At 39.7% G+C, this 23,033-nt stretch overlaps 1 protein-coding gene across 13 annotated transcripts in view; it reads left to right on the plus strand.

Annotated features, from left to right (window-relative positions):
* The window catches only part of ADAMTS19 (ADAM metallopeptidase with thrombospondin type 1 motif 19), a 467,308-nt gene that overhangs the window by 238,355 nt on the left and 205,920 nt on the right, over nt 1-23,033 (plus strand). For 12 of the 13 annotated variants that reach the window (XR_014838760.1, XR_014838761.1, XM_085014505.1 and 9 more), the window contains one exon: nt 18,656-18,821. The exons of the other annotated variant lie outside the window; for it this stretch is intronic. Coding sequence is in view for 8 of the 12 variants with exons in the window: in XM_085014505.1 (XP_084870631.1) it covers nt 18,656-18,821 (166 nt within the window). In the remaining 4 variants the exon portion in view is untranslated. The remainder of the gene's footprint in view (nt 1-18,655; nt 18,822-23,033) is intronic. 13 annotated transcript variants of the gene reach the window in all.

Below are 23,033 nucleotides of genomic sequence, written 5' to 3' on the forward strand. Positions count from 1 at the left end.
CCATTCAAGTCTGGGTAAGTAACAGTGACTCATGGCCAAGTGATCAAAATAACTTTAAAATGCACACCTGCAGAGATGAAGGGTAATTGGCTTATTTTCCTATAGCCTTCAATGTCTTACAAAGCCTTCAAAAGTTTCAGCAGACTCTGCAGGAAATAGAAGTGATAAGAGAAGGTGCATTGGTACATTCACAGTCTGGGGAGTGGGCTAAGTACTTTATTAGAGAAGAGTTAATTCATAATATTATATGGAAGGCAAATGTAGCCCTCAAACTCATATGTTGACTCTACCAGATCAAATAAAACATTCATAATTCATTTTAAGCATATGAAAGTTAGAGTAAATGCTGGCCAAATGGAATTGAAGTCTAAGAAGGTAATGATACAAGAGAACCTCTGAATCTTCAAATAAATCCCCAAATTCTGGTCCAGATATGTCATTTCCTCCCAGATTAGAAATAGAGAATTTGTAGAGTAAATACTAAACAGCTATGACTTATCTTTTAAAAACATCACTAACCAGCTTATTTTTTTTTAGATCAATCCACTCTGAGGTCATTTAGGTTGTTTTCTGATTTTTTTTCATGGTGGAAAATAATCTGCACACATCTTCTTGTACTTGCCCTTTCCCTTGTGCATGTGTGCCTCTGTTTTCTTTTTGCTGAAACTGCTGAGAGTTGAGTATGCACACTTTCATTTGAGAGATGGTGCAGAATTGTTCTTCAAACTGTTACACCAATTATTCTACCACCAACACTGTTTCAGAGTACTTGTCACCCTAGCAACCTCTCCAACCTTTATATTCTCCAGTTTTTCATTTTATTTCTATGTGATGACTGTAAAATAGCATTCTATTATTATTTCCATTTTAATTTCCTTGATTATTGAACAAGTTGATCATCTTAGGTCATCAGCTGCTAGGATTTTTTTCTATTAAGCATTTCCTGTCGTGTAATTTGGGAAGTCTTCTACCTAGTTACCTTTCTATCTCAGAATTGTCAGTAACCCTTTGTTAGGTGTATTGCAAGTATTTTCTTCTCGTCTTCCAATTTGTTTATATTTTGTTTTAAAATGTTTCTACTTTTTAATGAGATCAAATTGGCTAGTATTGTCCAATGTGATTGTTGCATTTTGGTGCTTCTTTAAAAAGTCCTCTCCTTCTCCAGAGACATAATCAAATCACTCAACTCTTCTCCTCTTTTAATAGTTTAGGAATGTTGAGTTTAAATAAAAGTTGTAGAATGATGCAAAAATTGTGTTTCTATTTATGTTAAAAGTAACTCACAAACTGTGCATTTTCTCATGGGTGCCTGTAAATATATATGTAAAGATATACAAAGATCTAGAAGGCATCAGATCAAGGGGATAATAGTGAATTTTTTTGGAGATAAGTGGCCGGGTCTAGGGTTGAGGATGGTGCTCAAAGAGATCTTTAAACTTACTTATAAATTTGAAAACCACTCTTGCATGGCTACATCCATAGCACATGGAAGTTCCTGGGCCAGGGATCCAATCTGAGCCACAACTGTGATCTATGTCTCAATGCCATATGCTTTAACCCACGGCGCTGGGCCCAGGGATAGAACCCAGGCCTCCAGAATGTCCCCAGCTGCAACAGATGGATTCCTAATTCACTGTGCCACCGCAGGAACTCCCTTGAAAACCATATTGTTGGAGACCTTGCGTATTTTCTTGTATAATTAAAGATCACTGTGTGTGTGTGTGTGTGTGTGTGTGTGTATGAAATACTTGAATATATATATTTAAGAACAGTGTAACCATATAAGATGTTTTTTAAAGAGAGAGACATGTTCGTATTTCTGCTACTTGTAACTACTGTTATAATTTTGGTAGATTGTTCTTATTACCCGTTTGTTTCCCTGTGATTATATTGAGTTGTTGTAAAATTTCAAATTAATGTGGGCACACAACTTTTATCACCTTCAAAGAATCTTAGCATACCTCATGCATTTTACAGTATTTCCACACAGACTTCAGTACAGTTAAAGGGGATATAACATATGTTTTCCCTGAACGTTATCATAATTTAGCTAATTATTTTCTTAATGGCTTCTTTTTCTTTCCGTTCACGTATTTGAAAAGTGAATATTGTCCTACTTTGCGATACTTCTCTAAGATCGTCCCCACTCCAAAGTTATAATCACATCTCTTCCGTATAGTTTTCTTTACTAATTTCATGTGGTTCATTTTAATAAACAAAGCAAGAAAGTCTTCTTTTGAATGTATCCAAAGAATAAATGATTAGAACTGCAATTATTGAGTCCAAAAGTGTAAGGAACGTGGTTCTACAAGGATTTCCCACAGGGGCGTTCGAGGTCCCCAGCAAGTTCTGAGGGGAGCAGTTGACTATTTTAGCCAACTACGAAGTACACTTTTGTGTGCTTTTTTTTTTTTTTTTTTTTTTTTTTGTTGTTGTTGTTCTTTTGTCTTTTCAGAGCTGCACCGGCAGCACATGGAGGTTCCCAGGCTAGGGGTCTAATCGGAGCTACAGCTGCCGGCCTACACCACAGCCACAGCAACACCAGATCCAGGCTGTGTCTGCGATCTACACCACAGCTCATGGCAACGCCGGAGCCTTAACCCACTGAGTGAAGTCATGGATCGAACCTGAAACCTCATGGTTGGATTCGTTTCCACTGCACCACGATGGGAACTCCTTATTTTTTAATTTTTTTGCTTTTTTAAAAAATTGCTGTTTGAAACAGTGAAATTGTGCCTGATTGTTGGAATTTACATTCTTTTAATTCCTAGCCAGGAATGACCACTCTTCCATGACCGTTTTTCTACTTGTTTTCTTCATGAATTATACATATATATGCTTATATGGCTGTTAGAGTCTTAGCGTTTGTCCATTACCAAATTGATGTAATGTAATTGTATTTATTCGAATATGTTTTTTCAATTCATTTTGCATTTTTAGTTGAACTTCTGTTGAAGATCACCTTTCAGGAGTTGCCTGATGGCTTGGTGGGTTAAAGGTTGGCATTGCCACTTCTAGTTACAGCTGTGGCATTGGTCTGATCCTTGGCCTGGGAAGTTCTGCATGCCATGGATGTGGCTAAAAAAAAAAAAAAAAAAAGATCTCCTTTCAGAGTTTTGAATAACTTTTTCTTTTATGTAAGATGCTTCATAGTTATCTTTTAAAAGTAACTATTTAATCTTTTGGGATGAGAATATTTACATAGATTTCTAAAATTTAAATGAAGGTATCTTAAGAACAGGAATATCAACTGGGAAAGAGCTTCCTAAAGAAATATCATGATTCTGTCTTTGACTCTGCCTATTCAATAATTTTAGTTTCTTAGGTAACAACATTAATATGATTCTAATTCAATTTGGAAATGCTAAAAATCTATAAATAGTTGCTAGTTTTGTTGGATTGTTGAGTTAAAATCCTAAAATATTTTTAATATCTTGGCTGCATATAACAATATAAAACTTACAATAATAAAAAGTTGTATGGTTGGATTAAATAAAACTTTAGATGGAATAAAATGGCATAATGTTTATATTTGATTATAACCAAGATAGGCGACACAGGTGAAAATTACTCATGTATTTTCTATTTCACAAGGATTACACCCCAGTTATTTTTCTGTTTATGGTGGGGTGCTCTCAAATATTTTATTTTTCTTCATATTTTATTTTCCTTTCAAACCACAGAGATTCCATTTATTGGTATTAAAATTGCAAAATCCATATGTATGTGTGCTAAGTTTTGAGACTGGATGTTTTCCCCATTAATGCTGAATTTATATTGCATTTAGCATTAGTGAAATAAGGAATTGAATGGTAGTTGCATCTAAATTTTTATTCAAATTGTAAACAAGTAAGTGTATATTTCAGAATAGTTAAGAGCAAAGGGATGAGGATATGGAGCTGACAAGTGTTCACTTAGGGCTACTGATTTTCAGTCTTTCCATTGCTTCACCATCGGTAGCACTGGGGAAGAGCTAATGGACCTTCTCCTTCTTAATAGATGTTTTTATCATGTGCCATCCAGGACCCCACAATTCTGACTGCTCCCTCTCAGACTGCTTCCTTGAGTATTCCCATTCTCTGCACCTTCTGTACATTGGTGTTCCCTAGGGCTCAACCATGGGCCTTCTTGTCTTCTCTGTCCACACTTCTTTGTTGATCTTATCCATTCTTATGGTTGAAATGCCAACTATATGTCAGTGACTCTCCAGAGTAAGTCACTCTAGTTCAGTCTACTCTGTTGAGCTCCAGGATTGTATGTCCAGCTACCTACGTGACATTTGAGCATGAGATCTAATAGGTAAATCAAACCGCACATGTTCTAAACTGTTGATTCTCTCTCCACCCTCCCCTCACCATCATGTTCTCCCCACATTATTCTTTACCTTAGTGATGGTCACCTGTAGTTCTGTCTAGTAAAGTACCTGCAGTGGTCCTGAGTTCCTCTCTTTATTTCAAACCGCACATTCAAACATTATACTTTGTTTGCCCGGCCTCCAAAATTTATCCTGAATCTGATCAATTCCATTGCCATCAGGGTCACCTTAGCTCGAGCCACCAGCCCCTTCTCAGCTGAATTGTTGCAGTAGTCGTTTCCCTTCTGTAGTCTACAGCCTCAGTACAATCACTGGAGTGAACTCTTTTAAATAGGTCCAAGTATGTTCATTGCCGTACTGCTAATAGTGAGACGTATAATGAAAAGGTAAAAGAGTGCACGTGCTGTGCACATCTGAAATATGCCAGATGTATTTCTTGGACATGGCTTAATGCCATCAAAATAGGAATCGGAGAGATTCTTTGAATTATCCAAGGGTCCTCAGTGGGGAAAAAAAAATCCCACATTTTGCAGATGGGGTTGCAAATAGGAAAGAAGACTTAAACTCTACCGTAAGGGAACTTCTTACTTATGACAAAAGATACTTAAGCTTGTCTGCTTTAAAATGACTGTCTTGTAGGAGTTCCCGTAGTGGCTCAGCAGAAACGAATCCGACTGGTAACCATGAGGTCGTGGGTTCGATCCTTGGCCTTGCTCAGTGGGTTAATGATCTGGCGTTACTGTGAGCTGTGGTGTAGGTCGCAGACATGGCTCAGATCTGGCATTGCTGTGGATGTGGTGTAGGCTGGCGGCTACAGCTCTGATTCGACCCCTAGCCTGGGAACCTCCGTCTGTCGCGGATGAGGCCCTAAAAAAGCAAAAAATTAAAAAAAAAAAAAAAAAAGTCTTGTACCCTGCTGTGTTCCCAGCTTCTAACACATGAGCTAACACAGAGTGTGCACTCAGTAAATATTGTCGAACATCTGAATTATTGTATTTATTTGACCTTTAATGGAATCTGGAAAATCAGTTGCAGCACATTTTCCATGTCTCGGAGTACCACCACTATGGTCCTTGAGTAGTTTGCTCCACTAATCTTGTTTCCATGGTGAAATGAATTCGTATCTACTCTCTAGGGGTGTGTAGGAGGTTGGCAACCTCTCTGTGAATTGTGAGGTCACCAGTAAGACCTGGCAGTGATGAGTACTTCCCCAAATCGCAGCTGTGTAGCTTTCTCAGTGGTCTCATTCAGTTCCACTTCAAGCACATAACTGGGCTGGAATTGCATGAGATAAGTGCCACGAGTGCTCATCTCCATGGTGAGTGGCTCCGAACGATCTAAGCCAGCGGCTAAATAACCCTTTCACAACTAGGTGCACGACCAAAGGTGCACCAGCTCAGGAAGTGCTAGGGTGGGTGGCGAGTTGGAAGCCACCTTTAAAACAAACAAACAAACAAACAAACAAACAAAAAAACCCAAAAAAATCCCAACAACCTAGGTCAAGGGAAGATAGCTAATAAATATAAATTTTCCGCATGCCTCAACAAAAAGGAACACATAAAAGTGTCTTATTTGCAGCAAAAGAGTCATGTTGTTAGGACTTTTGAGAACCTTGATTGATGCAGGCAGGAGAATGTTGGGCTCAGGTTTTGCCATTGAAGCGAACAGCTACTTGAACACACAGGTTGTTGAACACATACAACCGTGCACCTGCACAAGACGATCTTCTAGTCCATCTTCTTGTGTAGGACTACTAATATTTCATCCGAGTTGTAGCGTTAGGGCAAGAGCTTCTTCAGAGTGAGCTGAATAAGAACTTACTCCTATCTTTTCTTTCCTTTTTTTTTTCTTTTGTCCATTTAGGGCCACAGCTGTGGCATATGGAGGTTCCCAGGCTAGGGGTCGAATCAGAGCTGTTGCTGCCAGCCTGCGCCGGAGCCACAGCAACCCCGGATCCGAACCTTGTCTGCCACCTACACCACAGCTCATGGCAATGCCAGATCCTTAACCCACTGAGTAAGGCCAGGGATCGAACCCGCAACCTCACGGCTCCTAGTCGGATTCGTTTCCGCTGCACCACGATGGGAACTCCCCTATCTTTTCTTTAAAGCCACTTCCAGACAGAGTAAATCGTGATTTTAAAAAGTCAAGTCTAGGAGTTCCCATCGTGGTGAAGCGGAAATGAACCATGAGGTTGCGGATTCCATCCCTAGAATCGCTCAGTGGGTTAAGGATCCAGTGTTGCCGTGAGCTGTAGTGTAGGTTGCAGACACAGCTTAGATCTGGTGATGTGCCTGTAGCTTAGGCTGGAAGCTGTAGCTCCGATTTGACCCCTAGCCTGGGAGCCTCTATATGCTGCGGGTGAGGCCCTAAAAAGACCAAAAGACAAAAAAAATCAAGTCTACAAACTCCTACTTTGCCTTTATCCTCTCTGGCCCTTCTTCCTTGGTCTCCTTTGCTGACTGTGACTCTGCTTCTCCATGTTAGGGTTCTCTCTTGCTGTTCTTTCTCTATATTCTCTTTCTGTCTAACATCAGTCATCACTGTGATCTGAAAACTTATCTTTATGTTGGCAGCTCCGAGATGCATGGCTTTCATTTAAAATTCTTCGCTAAGTTCCATACCCCAACTATCTACTTGATTTCTCTACTTGGATGTTTCATAGATAGAGTGACCATAATACAGCCCCTTCAGAAACTTTGATTCTCTGCCACTAAAATCTATTTCATCCTCAGTATCTGACATCTTAATACCACTGACAGACATCTCTCTCCTCTTCTTGAGTGCTTAATACAGAAACTCTGGAGCATCTTTAATTCTCAGTGTTATTGTCCCTCCACATCCCAGCATCTAAACATTGACAAACTTGGGTGGTTGCCCTTGGGTTTGCATGAGAATCCACAATTAATCTCAACTGTATTTACTTTTCTCGTTGGTTCAGCCACCATATGTTGCTCCATTATGATCTTGCACTTGAACTGTTATAACTAACTTCAAAGTGGTCTCCCTGATTATAGAGTGACAACACCCTATAATCTGCTTTCCGAAAAAGAACAAGAATGACTCTCTTCAAAATGTATATCCGATTATGCCATACGCTGTCAGTTGCTTTCAATTACACTTCACATAAAATCGAAATGTCTTATCGTGGTCTTCAGAGCTCCACATGTCTCCTGCCTGCCAACTCCTCTGTTCTGTTTTGGCTGCTGTAATTATTTGTCTGTGACTCCTGCCACAGCTTCAGTGTTCACGTCAGTTCTTGAACTCTGTCCTGGTTTATCTATAGGTCTTTCTAACTAATAGACTTTACACTCCTGCCACCATTATTTATTGCTTTGATTACTGCAGTAGCCTCTATTGAATGAAAATATAGTCTAAGTCATTTTTCATTTTAAAAATATGCTTTACTATAACATATGCATATGAAATACAAACATACTATTATAAATAATAATTTCAAATTGGTACAGTTTTATAAGCTCACAGTCAATATATTGAGTTCCTTCCATCTCTCTTCCAGGGTCGTAGCCTTGGTACATGGCATCTTGAACCTAAAACACCTGTATTCTATTTCATATGGCTACCTCCTTCTTTGGGTCTTGCCTCAAATGCCATCTTCTCACATGGGTCTTACTGGGCCAACCTCTCCAGCATCTCAGCCTCTAGTCTGTTTCTTTCACAGCCTTGTTTGTTTCTTTAATGATACTTTTCACAGTTTATAGTATCTTCAGTATATATATGTCTGAATATTTTATTTTTTCCTGTCTTTCTCCCTAATATATAAAGTCCATGCAGATGGCGAGTAAATCTGTTTTCATCTTTGAGTCCTCAGAGCCTTGTTTGCTGCCATATTGTAGGTATTCAGTAGGTACATTTGTAATGAACATTAATAAGCATCGGGAAAATACAGTAGAACATTTTGGCTAGACCGATTGATAAACTTAGAAGTAGATTCAAAACTGAATTTGCTCTCTCTTTTTCAACTTGTTTTTTATTTAAAGAATCCATAGACATCCCAATGGATCAATGAGAAAAATCATTAGGACCAACAAGGATTATAGATAAGTGGATGGATATAGGAAATAGGAAAATCAGTAGCTTATCTTGATAAGAGCACAAATTTTATTATAAAATGAGAAAATAGATAACAATTATACAGCCAAAAATCAATTATTTTGGATAACTAAATATGAGGATGGAGCATTCCGTTTCTGTTTTACCACTTCTTACTTCTTTTCACTTCTTCAGCAACTTCTGTCTATTTCCATATTTGTGATGTTTACGATGGAGTTAAAAAGGAACATTTTGAAATTGTTTTTAAATCCATGTCTTGGGCAGACCTTGGGAAAAAGTTTAGAAGGCAGCAGTGTTTCAAGAAAATGGGAGAGAAAGCATATATTTTCACTTGTAGGAGTGAACTTTATACCTGTGTAATTATTGTGTGGATCAAGTAAGACTCTGTTGAAAGAACATAACAGAGAAGGCCAGCAAGAGGCGTCCCATAGAAAATCTACATCTAGTGTCTAAGAAAAGACATGCGGTCTAAAAACCAAAGCTGAATTTTAGCAGGGTTTATTTCTGAATGGGAGTCCAGTCAGTGTCACTGCTCTGATTAATGCCCAGGGTTCCTTTCTAATTATCCTTCCCCATGTCTCTGCTCCAGCGGCATCAGCTTTACTTTTCCTTAAACATTTTAGGCTTGTTCTCATCTCAGTGTCAGTTCCTCTCTCTGCCTACAGTGTTTGTCCCCTATACCCTGGTCTCCCACACTTTAGGGCTCTGCGCAGACATCACCTCACCTGAAAGGTCATCCCCCATCATTCTCTACCCCGTTGTAGTGCTTGGCCCCCGAGTTCTTAGTATATACATGTTCCATTGAGTAAACAGGGCTTGAGGAATAGCCTCCATTAAACAAGTCGTTTGCTTTTCGTGTGTTTTTGCTTTTTTTTTTTTTTTGGTCTTCCTTCTAGTGTTTATTTTGGGGTTGCAAGAAGTCCCCTGGTAAATTTAGTCACAAAAAGCCCTTGTTTGGCAATTAAAATATTTGTCCTATGATCATTAGGCCACCCAAATTCACATAAATTTAAAATCTCTCTGAAATGCATGCTCTGCATGTTCCGGCTTCCTGAGAGCCCCTCACACGCACTGAGGAGTGGGGGCAGGGAGTCAGGGTCCTCATTCTCGCGCCATCTAGAACTTCCATTGCTTCTGCTCCACGCCCTGGGGTTCCTCTGTATCCCCCGGGGCTGAAACCCCAGGGGAAGTGAGGAGGGGAGCATGCTTAGGTGGTGTTGCTGGGCTTCACGACAGGACTTAAAGTGGACACAGTCTCTCACGGGCCACTTTTAGGGGTTCTTGGGAGGCATTCCTTTTCGGAGATGCCCTTGGGTCCCTGAGGTCTTACACTGATTTGTCCTTTGAGGAGAATGAATTCCTCTTCTCTGAATGGTCACTTTGAGCTCCTGCCTTGTTCCTCAGGCAGCTGGTGGGATACTTCCCAGCTCTATTTTAACCTTGGTGTTTATTGTGAAATAGGACGTAGACATACATCAGGGTATAAACCATCGCTGTAAAGCCTATTAACCAATGGATGGAGCAATTGCATGTGAAACTTTGACCTGGTTGAACAAACAGCACACTGTCGCCCCTCCCAGGGCGTAAGTCTCGTCAAACTTGTTCACTGCTTCACCCTGAGCTCTGGTTGTGGAGAGTTGGTTCTCACGAGCGTTTTGGTGGATTGGTGGATTGGTGGATTTGGTGGATTGGTGGATTTGGTGGATTGGTGGATTAGGCTAGCAGTAAGATTATGATATATTTGAAGACAAATGATTATTTAGCAATTAAAAACCATCTTGTCAAGATTTATTTAGTCCTATGAAGAAACAATATAATTATTAAGCTTTTCTTTTTCTTTTAATGTCTTTTTGCCATTTCTAGGGCTGCTCCTGCAGCAAATGGAGGTTCCCAGGCTAGGGGTCTAATCGGAGCTGCAGCCTCCAGCCTACACCTCAGCCACAGCAATGTGGGATCTTGGCCACGTCTGCGACCCACACCACATCTCACAGCAACGCTGGATCCTTAACCCACTGAGTAAGGCCAGGGATCAAACCCGCAACCTTGCGGTTCCTAGTCGGATTTGTTAACCAGTGAGCCATGATGGGAACTCCAAGCTTTTCTTAAAAGGGAAAAGAAAGTGGATTATAAAACTTTAGCCTGTGTGCACACGTGTGTAGTCACACATGTGCCCACACTTAGTATGTAGGCACTTATGTGTATATGACATGTATAGAGTGATAGATTAGAAAGAAATATATGCATATGTAATTCTGTATGATGGGATTTGGGGCGACTCTTTTTTGGAACTATATTTTAACAATGTTCTGTTATTTGAAAGTTCTGGGTTTCTGATCAGAAGACATTTTAAGAAAAACTTAGGAAAGAGACCCGAAAGAAAGGAAGAAGGAAAGAAAAATGAAAACCCTGAACCCTTCTCCCAGATCTGCCATGGGAGAGTGATTGGGTTTCCACCAACCAAAGGAAGCCTGGAGATGAAACCCTCAGTGCTCTCAGACAGCCAGTGTGCCTTTGGCAGCTCACAGGCGGATCGCATAAAACAGTCAGCGCGAGATAAAGTTCAGAGCCTAATGCAGTGTTTTTGTCCTTTGCTTTGTGAGGGATGGGGCCTGGCCTTGCTCGTGATTATCAGGTTTTGGACATCTCCCATCTGTGAGGTGTTGTGCTTGACGTCAAGTCCTCCGTGCAGAATTTTTTGAAGATGAGAGCTATTTGGAACAGCAGTCGTGTGGCAGGCCCAGCCTTTTCAGATAGCCTCACAGAGGCAGCCTGTGCTCCAAGCCAGGCGGTCTTTGGTTTGAATTCTTCCTCACCCCATACTGATTGGTGACCTCAGGACACAGTAAATCTTTCTGAAACTTTTTTTTCGACTATAAAATGGGGCGCCATTAGTCTAGGTATCCCATGCTGGCTCTTGGAGTAAATGAAATAACGTATGCACAGTGTTGGGTATACAGGTGTACGGTGTTCTTATAGGGTTGTTTTCTTATGAACATTGAAAAATAAGTTTGAAAAGGGAAGAGTCCAGGAAAAAATGGAAGAGTCCATTTTTTTTAGCTGGGGTCCCTGGAAAAGAGTCCTACATAGAGGTACAAACTTAGACAGTGCTGGTTCGGGGGAAAGGATGACGGCTCTAAAGTGAGGGGTAAGAGACGGAGAGCGGACCTTGGATGGAAGCAGCGGGCTGGGAACAGAATTTGGGCCTCATTCCCTTCAGGGGCTTCTCAGTCTCTTGAGAGAGATCAGTGCAGGGAACAATTGCTGACTGAAGACCTGCCTTGGAGTGAGGAGCATGACCTATTTAAGGAAACAGAAACAGTTGCTAGAGAAGAAGAGAAATAGAGCCATGTGGTGTTTTTGGAGGAGAAAAGTGGGCAAGGGTCAAACGCCCAAGAGAGGAGCATAAAGGAAAGGAAACGGTGGGTGGCCTCAGAGCAGCTTCCAGAGTTCAGTGGGGGCACCTGGAATGCTGGTGGAAATGGAAGGAGGCAGGAGAGAGCAGGCAGATTTAGAGTGATACATTAAAACCAAATACCAGTTTGGAAACTGGGAGGTTTAGCTTCTTCCTGACATTCCCCTGAACTCTCTGTGTGATTTTAGGCAAGTCATGCAAGATTTCTAGGACTTGGTTTTCTTGATTTTAAAAGTCCAGATGGCCGGATGATTCTAAGTTTCCCTCTACCATGGTAGTTTCATGATTCTTTTTGAAGCCCTTTGGCAGGGAAAGTAAATGGAATGATTTAACAGCATGGTCACATGAAAACTTTTCCTAAAGATGAAACTTGGACACACCAGGAAAGCAACGTTGGAAATGTCAGAGGGAAGAAATCAAATTGGAATTTTCCCTCAGTTGGAGTCACAGGTAGAGTGAATAGATGTTGCCCAGAGCAGCGAATGGACACCTTGCCTTTTATCTCAAAAGGGAAGAATACATTGAGTTAAAAGCAACATTCCTTGGGAGTTTCCTGGTGGTCTAGTGGTTAGGATTTAGTGCTTTCATTGCTGTGGCCTGGGTTCAGTCCTTAGTCTGGAAACTGGGATCCCACATTGAATCACTATATGCTGCAGCCAAAAAAAAAAAAAAAAAAAGAAAAAAAAGGCAGCATTCACAATGTGTCTAAAGTGCCGTCATGGAAAAGGTGCAGAAGTGGATAGGGGAGGCTGTGGTTACTTTGGAGGGAGGACAGAGTCGGCTTGACTTGGAAGGAATGTTCACTGTCCATTCCAACAGTGACTTTCTGGAAGGAGAAAACAGCATGTGCAGTGTACCAAGACGTGACCATGCTATGGTTGTAGGTGAAGTTTAAGTGGTAAAAAGAAAGCTGGAGAGGTAGGCAAGGGTTTATCATGACCTTACGTATCTTCTTTAAGGATTGGAGTTGATCCTTGCTGGTATAAAGGGGAAACCTTGAAAAGATAGAATCAGCAAGGCTATTTTGCTATGATAATAAATATGGTGTCAAAAGTGTGTTTTCCTGCAGATTCATGTGTGTGTGTAGAAGACAGAGAAAAGACATGAAAAACCACTGACATTATGGTAGTATTGAAAATGACCTTTTATTTGAATAAAGCTTGAAGTCAGTGTAATTTCTGTCAATCACTTTATTAGGCTGACATTTTAAACTCTATACTTTATTTAATAAAGTGTACACATATACTATAACATTGTCATACAAGAGAATGCTTACAAAATTACAAACGTTATATAGACTTTCAGATTGTGTATCAGACATTTGTGTAACGTATTTTTACAAGCAATATACTGATGCCACATCCTCACATCCTTTCAGCAACTCCTCTTTTTTTAATTAAAAAAAAAAAAAACTTTTTAGGGCCGCACTCACAGCATATGGAAGCTCCCAGGCTAGGGGTTGAATTGGAGCTACAGCTGCCAGCCTACACCACAGCCACAGCCACAGCAATGCCAGATTTGAGCTGTGTCTGCGAACTACACCACAGCTCCTGGCAACGCCAGATCCTTAACCTACTGAGCGAGGCCAGGGATCGAACTCGCAACCTCATGGTTCCTAGTCGGATTCGTTGACCACGGCGCCACGACGGGAGCCCCCATACAACAACTTCTCTTGATGTTTGTAAGTTAAACACCTGTGCTTCTTCCAGTATCTCAAGGATTCTCTATTATGCTTTATAGGTGGACAGTTGACTAATTATCCTCAGACCTTCAGGGTGATGACGTTGCCTTTGCTGTCAAGGACTTTGCCATTTTTCTGATGTTTTCAGAAATTGATCCGTCTTAGGTTTTGCCTACATTTTCCCCTTTCTCTTCTCAAGCCAGGCATCTTCTTAAGCCATTTCCTAGATTTCACAAGTCCTTCTCCTGATGCCTCCTCTCATAAGGAGCACCGTCCCCCTCGTTTTATCCAAATTCTGCTATCCTTTGAGAGTCTTACAGCCTGGTAATAGAAAGATCTACCACACACTTGATGGTATTTACTTCATGTGTTAGGCTATATGTTTGTAACCAATAGGATCTTATTAAAGACTCTCACCATAGGCAGTTTGAGTCTCAGATATCTACCTTCAGCTAGTTCTCCGAAAGATTACCTAGAAAAATGAGGTTCTGGAAAATAAAGAGTACATTAGGGTATATCCTCTATACTTTATTGAATGGAAGAATAAAAAGAAAACTTGAGGTAATTACTAGTAGTGCTTCAGCTCTTTACGTGAATAAAAGTGAATGGCAGTAAAGGGAGTTCCCATCGTGGCTCAGTGGTTAACGAATCCGACTAGGAACCATGAGGTTGCGGGTTCGATCCCTGCCCTTGCTCAGTGGGTTAAGGATCCAGTGTTGCCGTGAGCTGTGGTGTAGGTTGCAGATGCACCTTGGAACCTTTGTGCTGTGGCTCTGGCGTAGGCCGGTGGCTACAGCTCCGATTAGACCCCTAGCCTGGGAACCTCCATATGCTGTGGAAGTGGCCCTAGAAAAGGCAAAAAAAAAAAAAAAGAAAGAAAGAAATGGCAGTGAAGTTGTTAAGCTTGTAGGAATGGCAACAAGATTGGAGAGCACCATGTTACTTTCTCATTTTTTGGCATTTTTTTCATTGATGCTTACATTAGGACTTTAAAAGATCTAATAGTTAATTTGAATTTGAGCTAATGAAACATTTATATTTGGTGCATTGTAGCAACGATATGTAAAAATCCATGCACACTGGCCGAATCAAATTTCATGCTGTGGCAGGAGCTAGTGGCAATGTCAGTACACCTGTGTGGAGACTCCAGTGTTTGTTTTTTTTTTTTTTGTCTTTTTGCTATTTCTTTGGGCCTCTCCCGCGGCATATGGAGGTTCCCAGGCTAGGGGTCGAATCGGAGCTGCAGCCACTGGCCTATGCCAGAGCCACAGCAACGCTGGATCCGAGCCGCGTCTGCAACCTACACCACAGCTCATGGCAATGCCGGATGGTTAACCCACTGAGCAAGGGCAGGGACTGAACCCGCAACCTCATGGTTCCTAGTCGGATTCGTTAACCACTGCGCCACGACGGGAACTCCCAGTGTTTGTTGTTTAAAAAGCACAGAGGCATCTAAATAGAAAGTGAAGCATCAGGAGTTCCCATTGTGGCTCAGCAGAAAAGAATCTAACTAGTACCCATGAGGACACAGGTTGGATCCCTGGCCTCTCTCAGTGGGTTAAGGATCCGACGTTGGTGTGAGCTGTGGTTGTAGGTTGCAGATGCAGCTCAGAGCTGGCATGGCTGTGGCTGTGGTGTAGGTGGTGGTTACAGCTCTGATTAGACCGCTAGCCTGGGAACTTCCACATGCCACTGTTGCAGCCCTAAAAAGCAAAAAAAAAAAAAAAAAGAAAAAGAAAAAAAAATCAGAACCATTAAGAACTTTTTTCCTATAAGCAGTGGTATTTGCACAATATGGAAATGTGTGCTAAATTGCCAAGTCAAAGAATAACATTCAGTGACAACCTAGTAGATGCCACCATATGAGAAAATGCACGTGGTGACAGAAACAAGATAGGGAAAACTTTTAAATTACTTTTGTTTCCAAATGTTTGCATGAAATGTCTCGAAAGTGTTCAGACATTTTGCAAAATCTAAAAAGGGCAAAGAGTGGAGAAATTGCTTATGCAGTTTGCATTTATTTTAGAGAATGTACTGTGCTATGTTCATTCACCACTAATTAGTTTTCTTTCCTTTTGAAATTGAAAGGACAGTATTTGTACAGAAGTGAGTGCTGCCTGGTGTGGACTGTCAAGCATAGGCGCCCTTGTAAAGAGAAGTGAATATGGATTTGAGTTCAACAACATGGCTTGTAAATTCACAGCACAGAGAAAACAATCCATTTTGTTGGAATAAGTGAGCACTTTGTAGGGACCCAGAAAAACCTCAAAATATCCTGCAGTTCTGCCTGAAAGATACCCACTCAAGCTAATGCACTGCCTGTGCTACACGATATTGTCCTGGTCTCAGGTAGAAAAACTTTCCCTGAAGGGAGCCTGAACCCTGATGCTAAATTATGCCCTGGAGTGAACTGAGTCTGGAGCACGGTGGTCACACAGTAAATATGTATTGAATGAATGAGTCATCATCTATAATTATTTCAACATTTCTTTCCTTTTTAAAACTGGCCTTCCTGTTTTTAAAAATGTGTATAGATACTATCCTAACACAACAGAGGTCTGTGTCACGAAGAAGTTTCCAAATCAGAACTAAAACACCCACATTTATCTCAGACAGCATTTAATATGCCAAAATGGAGATACAGAGATGGATAAATTTTAATTCTTGGGGTTCTCTGAGCTTATAATTCCACTTTCAAATGTTTGGCTGCTATTATTTATTATGTTATCCTTGTTAATAAAATAAAAATTATGATGAGCATTTATCAAACGGTTTACTCATTATCAGATTCTGTGATAGGAGCATTTCGCAAGCTTAAAAGAAACAACGCTTTTAGAAAATCTTCCAAACAACCTTGTGTACGTGTTGTGTAAAGGTGCCACAGCTTTCTCACAGTTACTTGCTAGTAGTGGTTTATGAACCCAAATAATCTTAAATCCAGATAATCTGTTCTTGAGGTCATTAAATTTTATATGATAGTATGCAATTAAATTTTATAGGGCTTATTGTTACAAATCTTACCATGCTTATAACCTATTCAAAGAATATATCAGATTGCAAATTTTTGGTTCAGGGAAACTGGGCATCATAACAAGTAATATTTTAATCATCAGTCACATTTGGTTTTATCAGAGGCCCTGAATGCTACTGAACCTCAGAAACAAACTCATAAATAACACAAGAGAAACATATCATAGTTTCACAGTCTGGACCAATGACAAATAATACTCACTTATCCTCAATTCTCCTTTACTCCATCCATGAAATAATGATACATCTTTAATAATTAAAGATGTATTATATCTTTAGTGATTAATTTAAAAATATCTAAACATTTGATATTCTCTTTTATTCCCATCAAATCAGGCTCTAGCTAAAAATTTGGGGATTCATGTAATTACTTTAAAATTTAAGCTGCTTTCATATTTAAGAGAATGAAAACATGTATGGAAAACAAAATAACTCATTGGAAGTCATATTAGAATTACACAAAAACAGCTTGATATTTTAAAAGCATCATTAGAATAAATCTTTTTTTTGCATCATCCCCACTGACCAATGGTGTGTTTTTGTGTGTGTGTGGGTGAAAAAGAAAGGGAGAGAGAGAGAGAGAAAAGGAGTGGAAAGAAACAAACGGAGGTGGTGGAAGTGCTATTTTAGTACTTGAGAATTTTATTAGTGAAGTAAAAACTTCAATAAAATGAAATTGATGAGGATTTTTAGATTTATTCTTAATACCAATTCTGTATAGAATAAAATGTTTGCAATCACCTGGTCTTCCCATATAGAAGATGCAGTACACTTTAGTAATTCAAACAAAACAAAACAAAAAACCTCTTCTAGGAGTTCCCATTATGGCTCAACGGTAACAAACCTGACTAGTATCCATGCGGGTGCAGGTTCAATCCCTGGCCTTGCTAAGTGGGTTAGGGATCTGGTGTTTCCCTGAGCTGTGCTGTAGGTCACAGACACAGCTCGGATCTGTGTTGCTCTGGCTGTGGCTTAGGCTGGCAGCTGAAGCTCTAATTAGACCCCTAGTTTGGGAACTTTCATATTTGAAGGTTCGGCCCTGAAAAGCAAAAAAAAGCACCTCCTCTGTACTTGTAGGGAAAAGATATTTTTTTAGTGTAGATTTAAAAAAAATACTCAGTTTGAGCGAGTTACTGTATCTGAAGAAATAATTATATTGCTATGCTAATTATTTGTGAATCTTACTGAACTCTACTTAATTTTCATTTTGTTAATGCAAAATAGTATTTTTAAATTTTGATATTAGCATATTGGGTGTGACTACTGCAGGCTCTAGGGGATTAGTTCCTCAAAAATCATTACCAAAGAGTTAACAGTAAAAATAATCAAGTTATATATATTATAGTAGGGGAAAATAATGAAAATTTAAAAGATCAAGTCATATATCCTTCCATAAAAAATATTTTCCTAGTTATAATGCAAATGTATATTCCACAAAAAGGAAGGGACGAAATGACTAGGCTTAGCTTCAAGATAAGAAAAGAATACCTACTACTTAATAAGTTCTTTCTGTTGGTCATAACCATATTTTACAGTTTTTAACCATCTTTCTATAACTGGCTAACTTAAAAATTGCAGCCTTGTCTGCAATTCAGCGTGTTTGTGTAAGTGATGCTTCGTTTTTCTCCCTGTGACTTATTGTTCAAAGGTTTTAAAAAATGTTTTGCAGAGGACTTAAGAATATTTTCTATAATAACTTTATGCTATGTATCCTACATTTACTGTGATATGTTACACGAATTACTTTATTAAATAACGACTGTCAAAACGTTGGACGGTGTGGTGCATGCAATTAAAAACTCTTGCTCTTCTGTACGTGCTGTTCATGTGAGGGACCCCATGGGTCTCCCAAAGTGAGTCTTTAACATGCCAGAGTTTTTACTGTGCATCTGTTGCTGGCATCTAGCCTCCCACCCACACAGGCTAAGACTAACTAAATGAAGTTTATGCTAGGGCAATAAAGTACATAAAGATGAAGTAATAAAATGGGACGAGAGCTCCCTTAGTAGTGGGATTGTTAAAATAGCTTCACTAGAAAAATGTATGCAATATATGAAAGCAGAGTGTGCGTGAGTGGGAGAACCTAGGAAGTAACTTATTTGAATGGTATTTCATACATATCTTTCTGTGTTATATATTCCAGATGGGATTTATACAGCTCAATGAGGACTTCATATTTATTGAACCACTCAATGATACAATGGCCATAACGGGTCACCCACACCGTGTATATAGGCAGAAAAGGTCCATGGAGGAAAAAGTCACAGAGAAGTCAGCTTCTCACAGTCATTACTGTGGTATCATTTCAGGTAATGCCTTTTGAAAGGATTTAACTACATATGCAATGTGAGATGAATCCTTTAAAACATTCTCCCTTCCTCCCTTCTCGTCTTTCTTTCTGTCCCTCTGTCCACCAGCTTTATCTTTTTGAATGTGGAATCTCTCTTGGTTAATGACAGTTACATTTTTTTTTAGACTTCTCTTTCAGTTTTCTGTGAAGTAGTGCATTTTAATATCAAAAAACAGAACCTCAAGGGAGTTCCCGTCATGGCACAGCAGAAAACGAATCTGACTAGGAATCATGAGGTTGCGGGTTCGATCCCTGGCCCTACTCAGTGGGTTAAGGATCCGGTGTTGCCCTGAGCTGTGGTGTAGGTCACAGAGGCAGCTCGGATCTGGTGTTGCTGTGGCTCTGGCATAGGCTGGTGGCAACAGCTCCTATTGATTAGACCCCTAGCCTGGGAATCTCCACATGCCGTGAGTGAAGCCCTAAAAAGACCAAAAAAAAAAAAAGACCAAAAAATATATATATAGAAACTCAAAAGGACTTCAGATATTAATATATTACATGCTTGCTAACTCTCTTGAATTGTGAAGTGTTCCTTAGGGGATTCTGTTCACCTCACTGGAATAGAAATGACATAGAGAATTCCATATCCCCTGAAACTGAATCCTGTGAGCTCATGGTCTTATTTCAGTCCACCTCTATGAGAACATCCTAGGTATCTCTTTACTTTAACTGGAAGTATCTTCTGCTTCTTTCTGTTTCTTTTTTAAAAAATTTGACTCAAGTAAAAATCATCTCGAAGGTTAAAATTAGCAGAGGAGTAGGAAGAAGACTCAAGATTTACTTCTTTGAATTTTATTCTCAGTACCACAATACCTTAAATCTGCAAGTTGCAGAGGCTCATAAACATTCCAGACCATCAAATCCTAGTCTCTGTTTCTCTGCCAATTTTTCACAGAAATAAAATGGAGTGACTGTTTGTACACTTCCTCACTTCCTCTGGCAGAGATCTGTGGCATTAGCAAGAACAGTAAGGAAAATGAATGATTTCTGTTACATAAGTAGGACCTGAAAGTCATAGCCAGCATTCAGCGGTTTCCCAGACATTTCAGTGACTATTCACTGATAGGAGAAATATTTCCATTTAGAATCCGAGGAAATATGAATTTATTGAATTTTTGGTGTTAAGACTTAAAATTTGACTTGGAGATTTAAAATTACGTGTCACTGTAGTCAGTGCCAAGATAGCAATTCTAAAATTGGTTATGGCATTCAAGTCTGGTTTAGGTATATAAATTGTGATAATAAGGAACACTTGCAGGGGCCCTAGCATGTTCATGTCAATTGTCTAGGATGCTCAGATTGAGAAAGAATTTCAGTATGTTTCTGTTTAGAGATATATATCTCGAAGTAACCTGTGATTTCTGTTTGCTTTTGTGAAAGCTCATGATATCTGTCTGTATGGAAATCATCTTCAAAAGTAGTTAAGTGAATCTGTCTCTATGTCACATTACTCCACGTACATGATCATGTCAATTTAAATCAGTCACATCCTTCTTCTCTATTCTAAGAACTGTAGACACAAAGGAGGTAAAATACAGCTAAACAAAAGTCATAGTACAAACAAGCAAAATTAAAGTTTTTATATCATGAAACGATCGCAGCAACAAGTTGGATTTAGTCTGTTTAAGGAGATTGCCTTGTGTGAGTATACTGAAAATCTACTGTTCAACTTTCAAATCATAGTAAGTTCCAGCTGTTCTGATTACTCAGGTACACGGACGACGGCAGTCAGGGTTTGTGTGCCATTATGCACAGAGGAAAGGGCTGCAGAAAATCCTTAATTTTGATAGGTCGGTAAAGCATAAATACACAGTTCGTGTTTGGCAGATATTCATAAAGTTTCTAATTTTTTTGAAGGCGTGACTGTTATACGCTAATTGACCTGTGTGCATTAAGCACTTGCATGCAAGGAGCGCTCAGCTACCTTTAATTGAGTGCTTTATTGAACTTGGCTATTTTTGTTGCTTTGGAAGGCTATAGAAGTTTAAAAAACATTTTAAAATTAGCAATCCATGAAATGAAATACTCAGTTCTTATACTGGTATCTCTAATTAAAGTTTGTTCCTTCTTATCATAAGCTAATGTATTAACATGTTAGATTCAGATTTGGGTGATGTTGCAGTATTTGCCTTTGCACAGTGGCTAAGTTTACTTGTATTCAATGTGGTCTTTGCCTTATTTCAATGTATTAAATGTATTATGTTTATAGGCATTGATTACGTAAATATTTTTTTCTAAAAAGGCACCGTCATAGTTGAGGATGCCTTTGTTGTGTTCCGTTGGTAAAAGATAATATAGAGGCAACAAAGGCATATGATGTTGAGAGTCAGAGGCCCTGGGTCTCATTCTAGATATGCTGCTTCACTTCCCTTGAATGTTTAAACCTTCTTTATTTGCAATATAAACAAGACCGTCATCTTACAAGGATATAGAGCTGAATGACACAGCTCTTATTCTCAAGAGGTGACCGATGTATTATTTTAGACTAGTGAGTAATTGTAATATGGTTTGATAAGAGCTATGACACACTAAATATGCAAGACCCTAAGCTTCTGATATTGAGATGTTGAGCTGCAAGGATCAAGTAAAACTTAACCAGACCATAGGGAGGAAGGGGAACAGAGTGTGCAGATTAAGAAAATGGGCTTTAGGGTGTGACTGCCTGTATTCACATTCTCATGCTTCCCCTTCCTACTTGTGTCACTTTGGCAAACCTCTTTGATCTCTCCAAAGCTCCATTTACAATATACGAAATGAGTAGAGTGGTACTCCAATCTCAGGGCTGTTATCAAAATTATACTGTATGAAAATGAAAAACATGTGGACATTTAGTGAGTGTGGTTAAACGGGGCAAGAGCATTTCAGGCAGAAGGAGCAATACATACAAAAGTATAAAGGCAGGAGAAAGCATCAACTAGGGGAGCTGAAGCCAGTGTCTGCAGTGTGGACTCGCAATCCAAGCTTGGAAAAGTAGTCACGGATGAGATCCTGAGGGGACTTGGGTACCCTGGTAGTAAGGACTTTATCTGGAAGGCAGAATGTGGTCTTTGAAGATTGTAAGCAGGCAAGTTGACAGTATCATGCAATATATATTCCCTAACATTTTGTATAAACTTGTGAGTATGTGTAGAACTCTGTGTGAACAAGAATGGGATTCATATTGCAGAAGCCGGGTCTATTGGGCAAGATACAGAGATCATCTCTGTTCTTAAAGATAACTTAGGCTGAGCACTCCTGAAATCGTTTCCAGGTTCCCTCCGTCACTGTTGTGGAGATTATTGTCAGTGTGTGGAGTCTTATGGGGAGCACATGTTGAGCCCTGGTGAAGCCACATTTAACCACTTCTTCATGAATGGGAAGTGTGTAGTATGAACCCTACCTACTCTCTTTGTTTTTACAACATGCATATGGGTAGAAAATGGTCTCAAGATTGAGGAGATGAAGAATGAGCTCAGCATGGTTGATGTCGACAATAAAGACATCAAAGGAAGCAGTTTAATAAAAAAATGACTTCAGTATGCATGACCCTCACACACAGTGGCTAACTTATATGATGGAATCATACGACCATGAAATTGAGATTCTTAAGAAACCTGGAATGCTCCAAAGAGTCTATTTACGTATAATATGCAGATAAGGATATAGCACACTGACAGTTTGGGGCGAACACAGCTATGATTAGCTGGGACAATAAAGGTAACAAATTTTTCTTCTTTCCCTTACATGGTGTATTTAATCACTCTGTTTGTTGTTGTTGGTTTTGTTTTTTTTGGCTGCACCCACAGCATGGGGATGTTCCTAGGCCAGAGATGGAATCCACGCCATAGCAGCAACCTGAGCCCAGCACTAATGACACTGGATCCTTCACCCTCTGAGCCACCAGGAAACCCAATTTATTACTCTTGGTATAGTTGAAAAGCCCCACGTGTTATAACTACCTCATATTAACTCTCTTTTTCTTCTGTCTCTGTTTCCTCCGTGGGCATGTCTTCTTCCAGATGTACATCTCCTAAATGTAAGCATTTCCCAGGACTTCCTCCTCTTCTTTCTACTCCTCATGCCGCTTGCTTTTCAGGGGTTTAGAATCCAAATCCATGGGTTCAGCTTCACTTACACATTGTTAAGTTCCAAACCCTAGTGCCATTTCAGCCTCTCCTGGCCTGTCAGGTGT

This window comes from Sus scrofa, chromosome 2 (genome assembly GCF_054392235.1).
Source record: "Sus scrofa isolate SSC_HxYL_T2T_F1_AM1 chromosome 2, Sscrofa_HxYL_maternal_Yorkshire_Landrace_v2.0, whole genome shotgun sequence".
Classification (NCBI taxonomy): Eukaryota; Metazoa; Chordata; class Mammalia; order Artiodactyla; family Suidae; genus Sus; species Sus scrofa.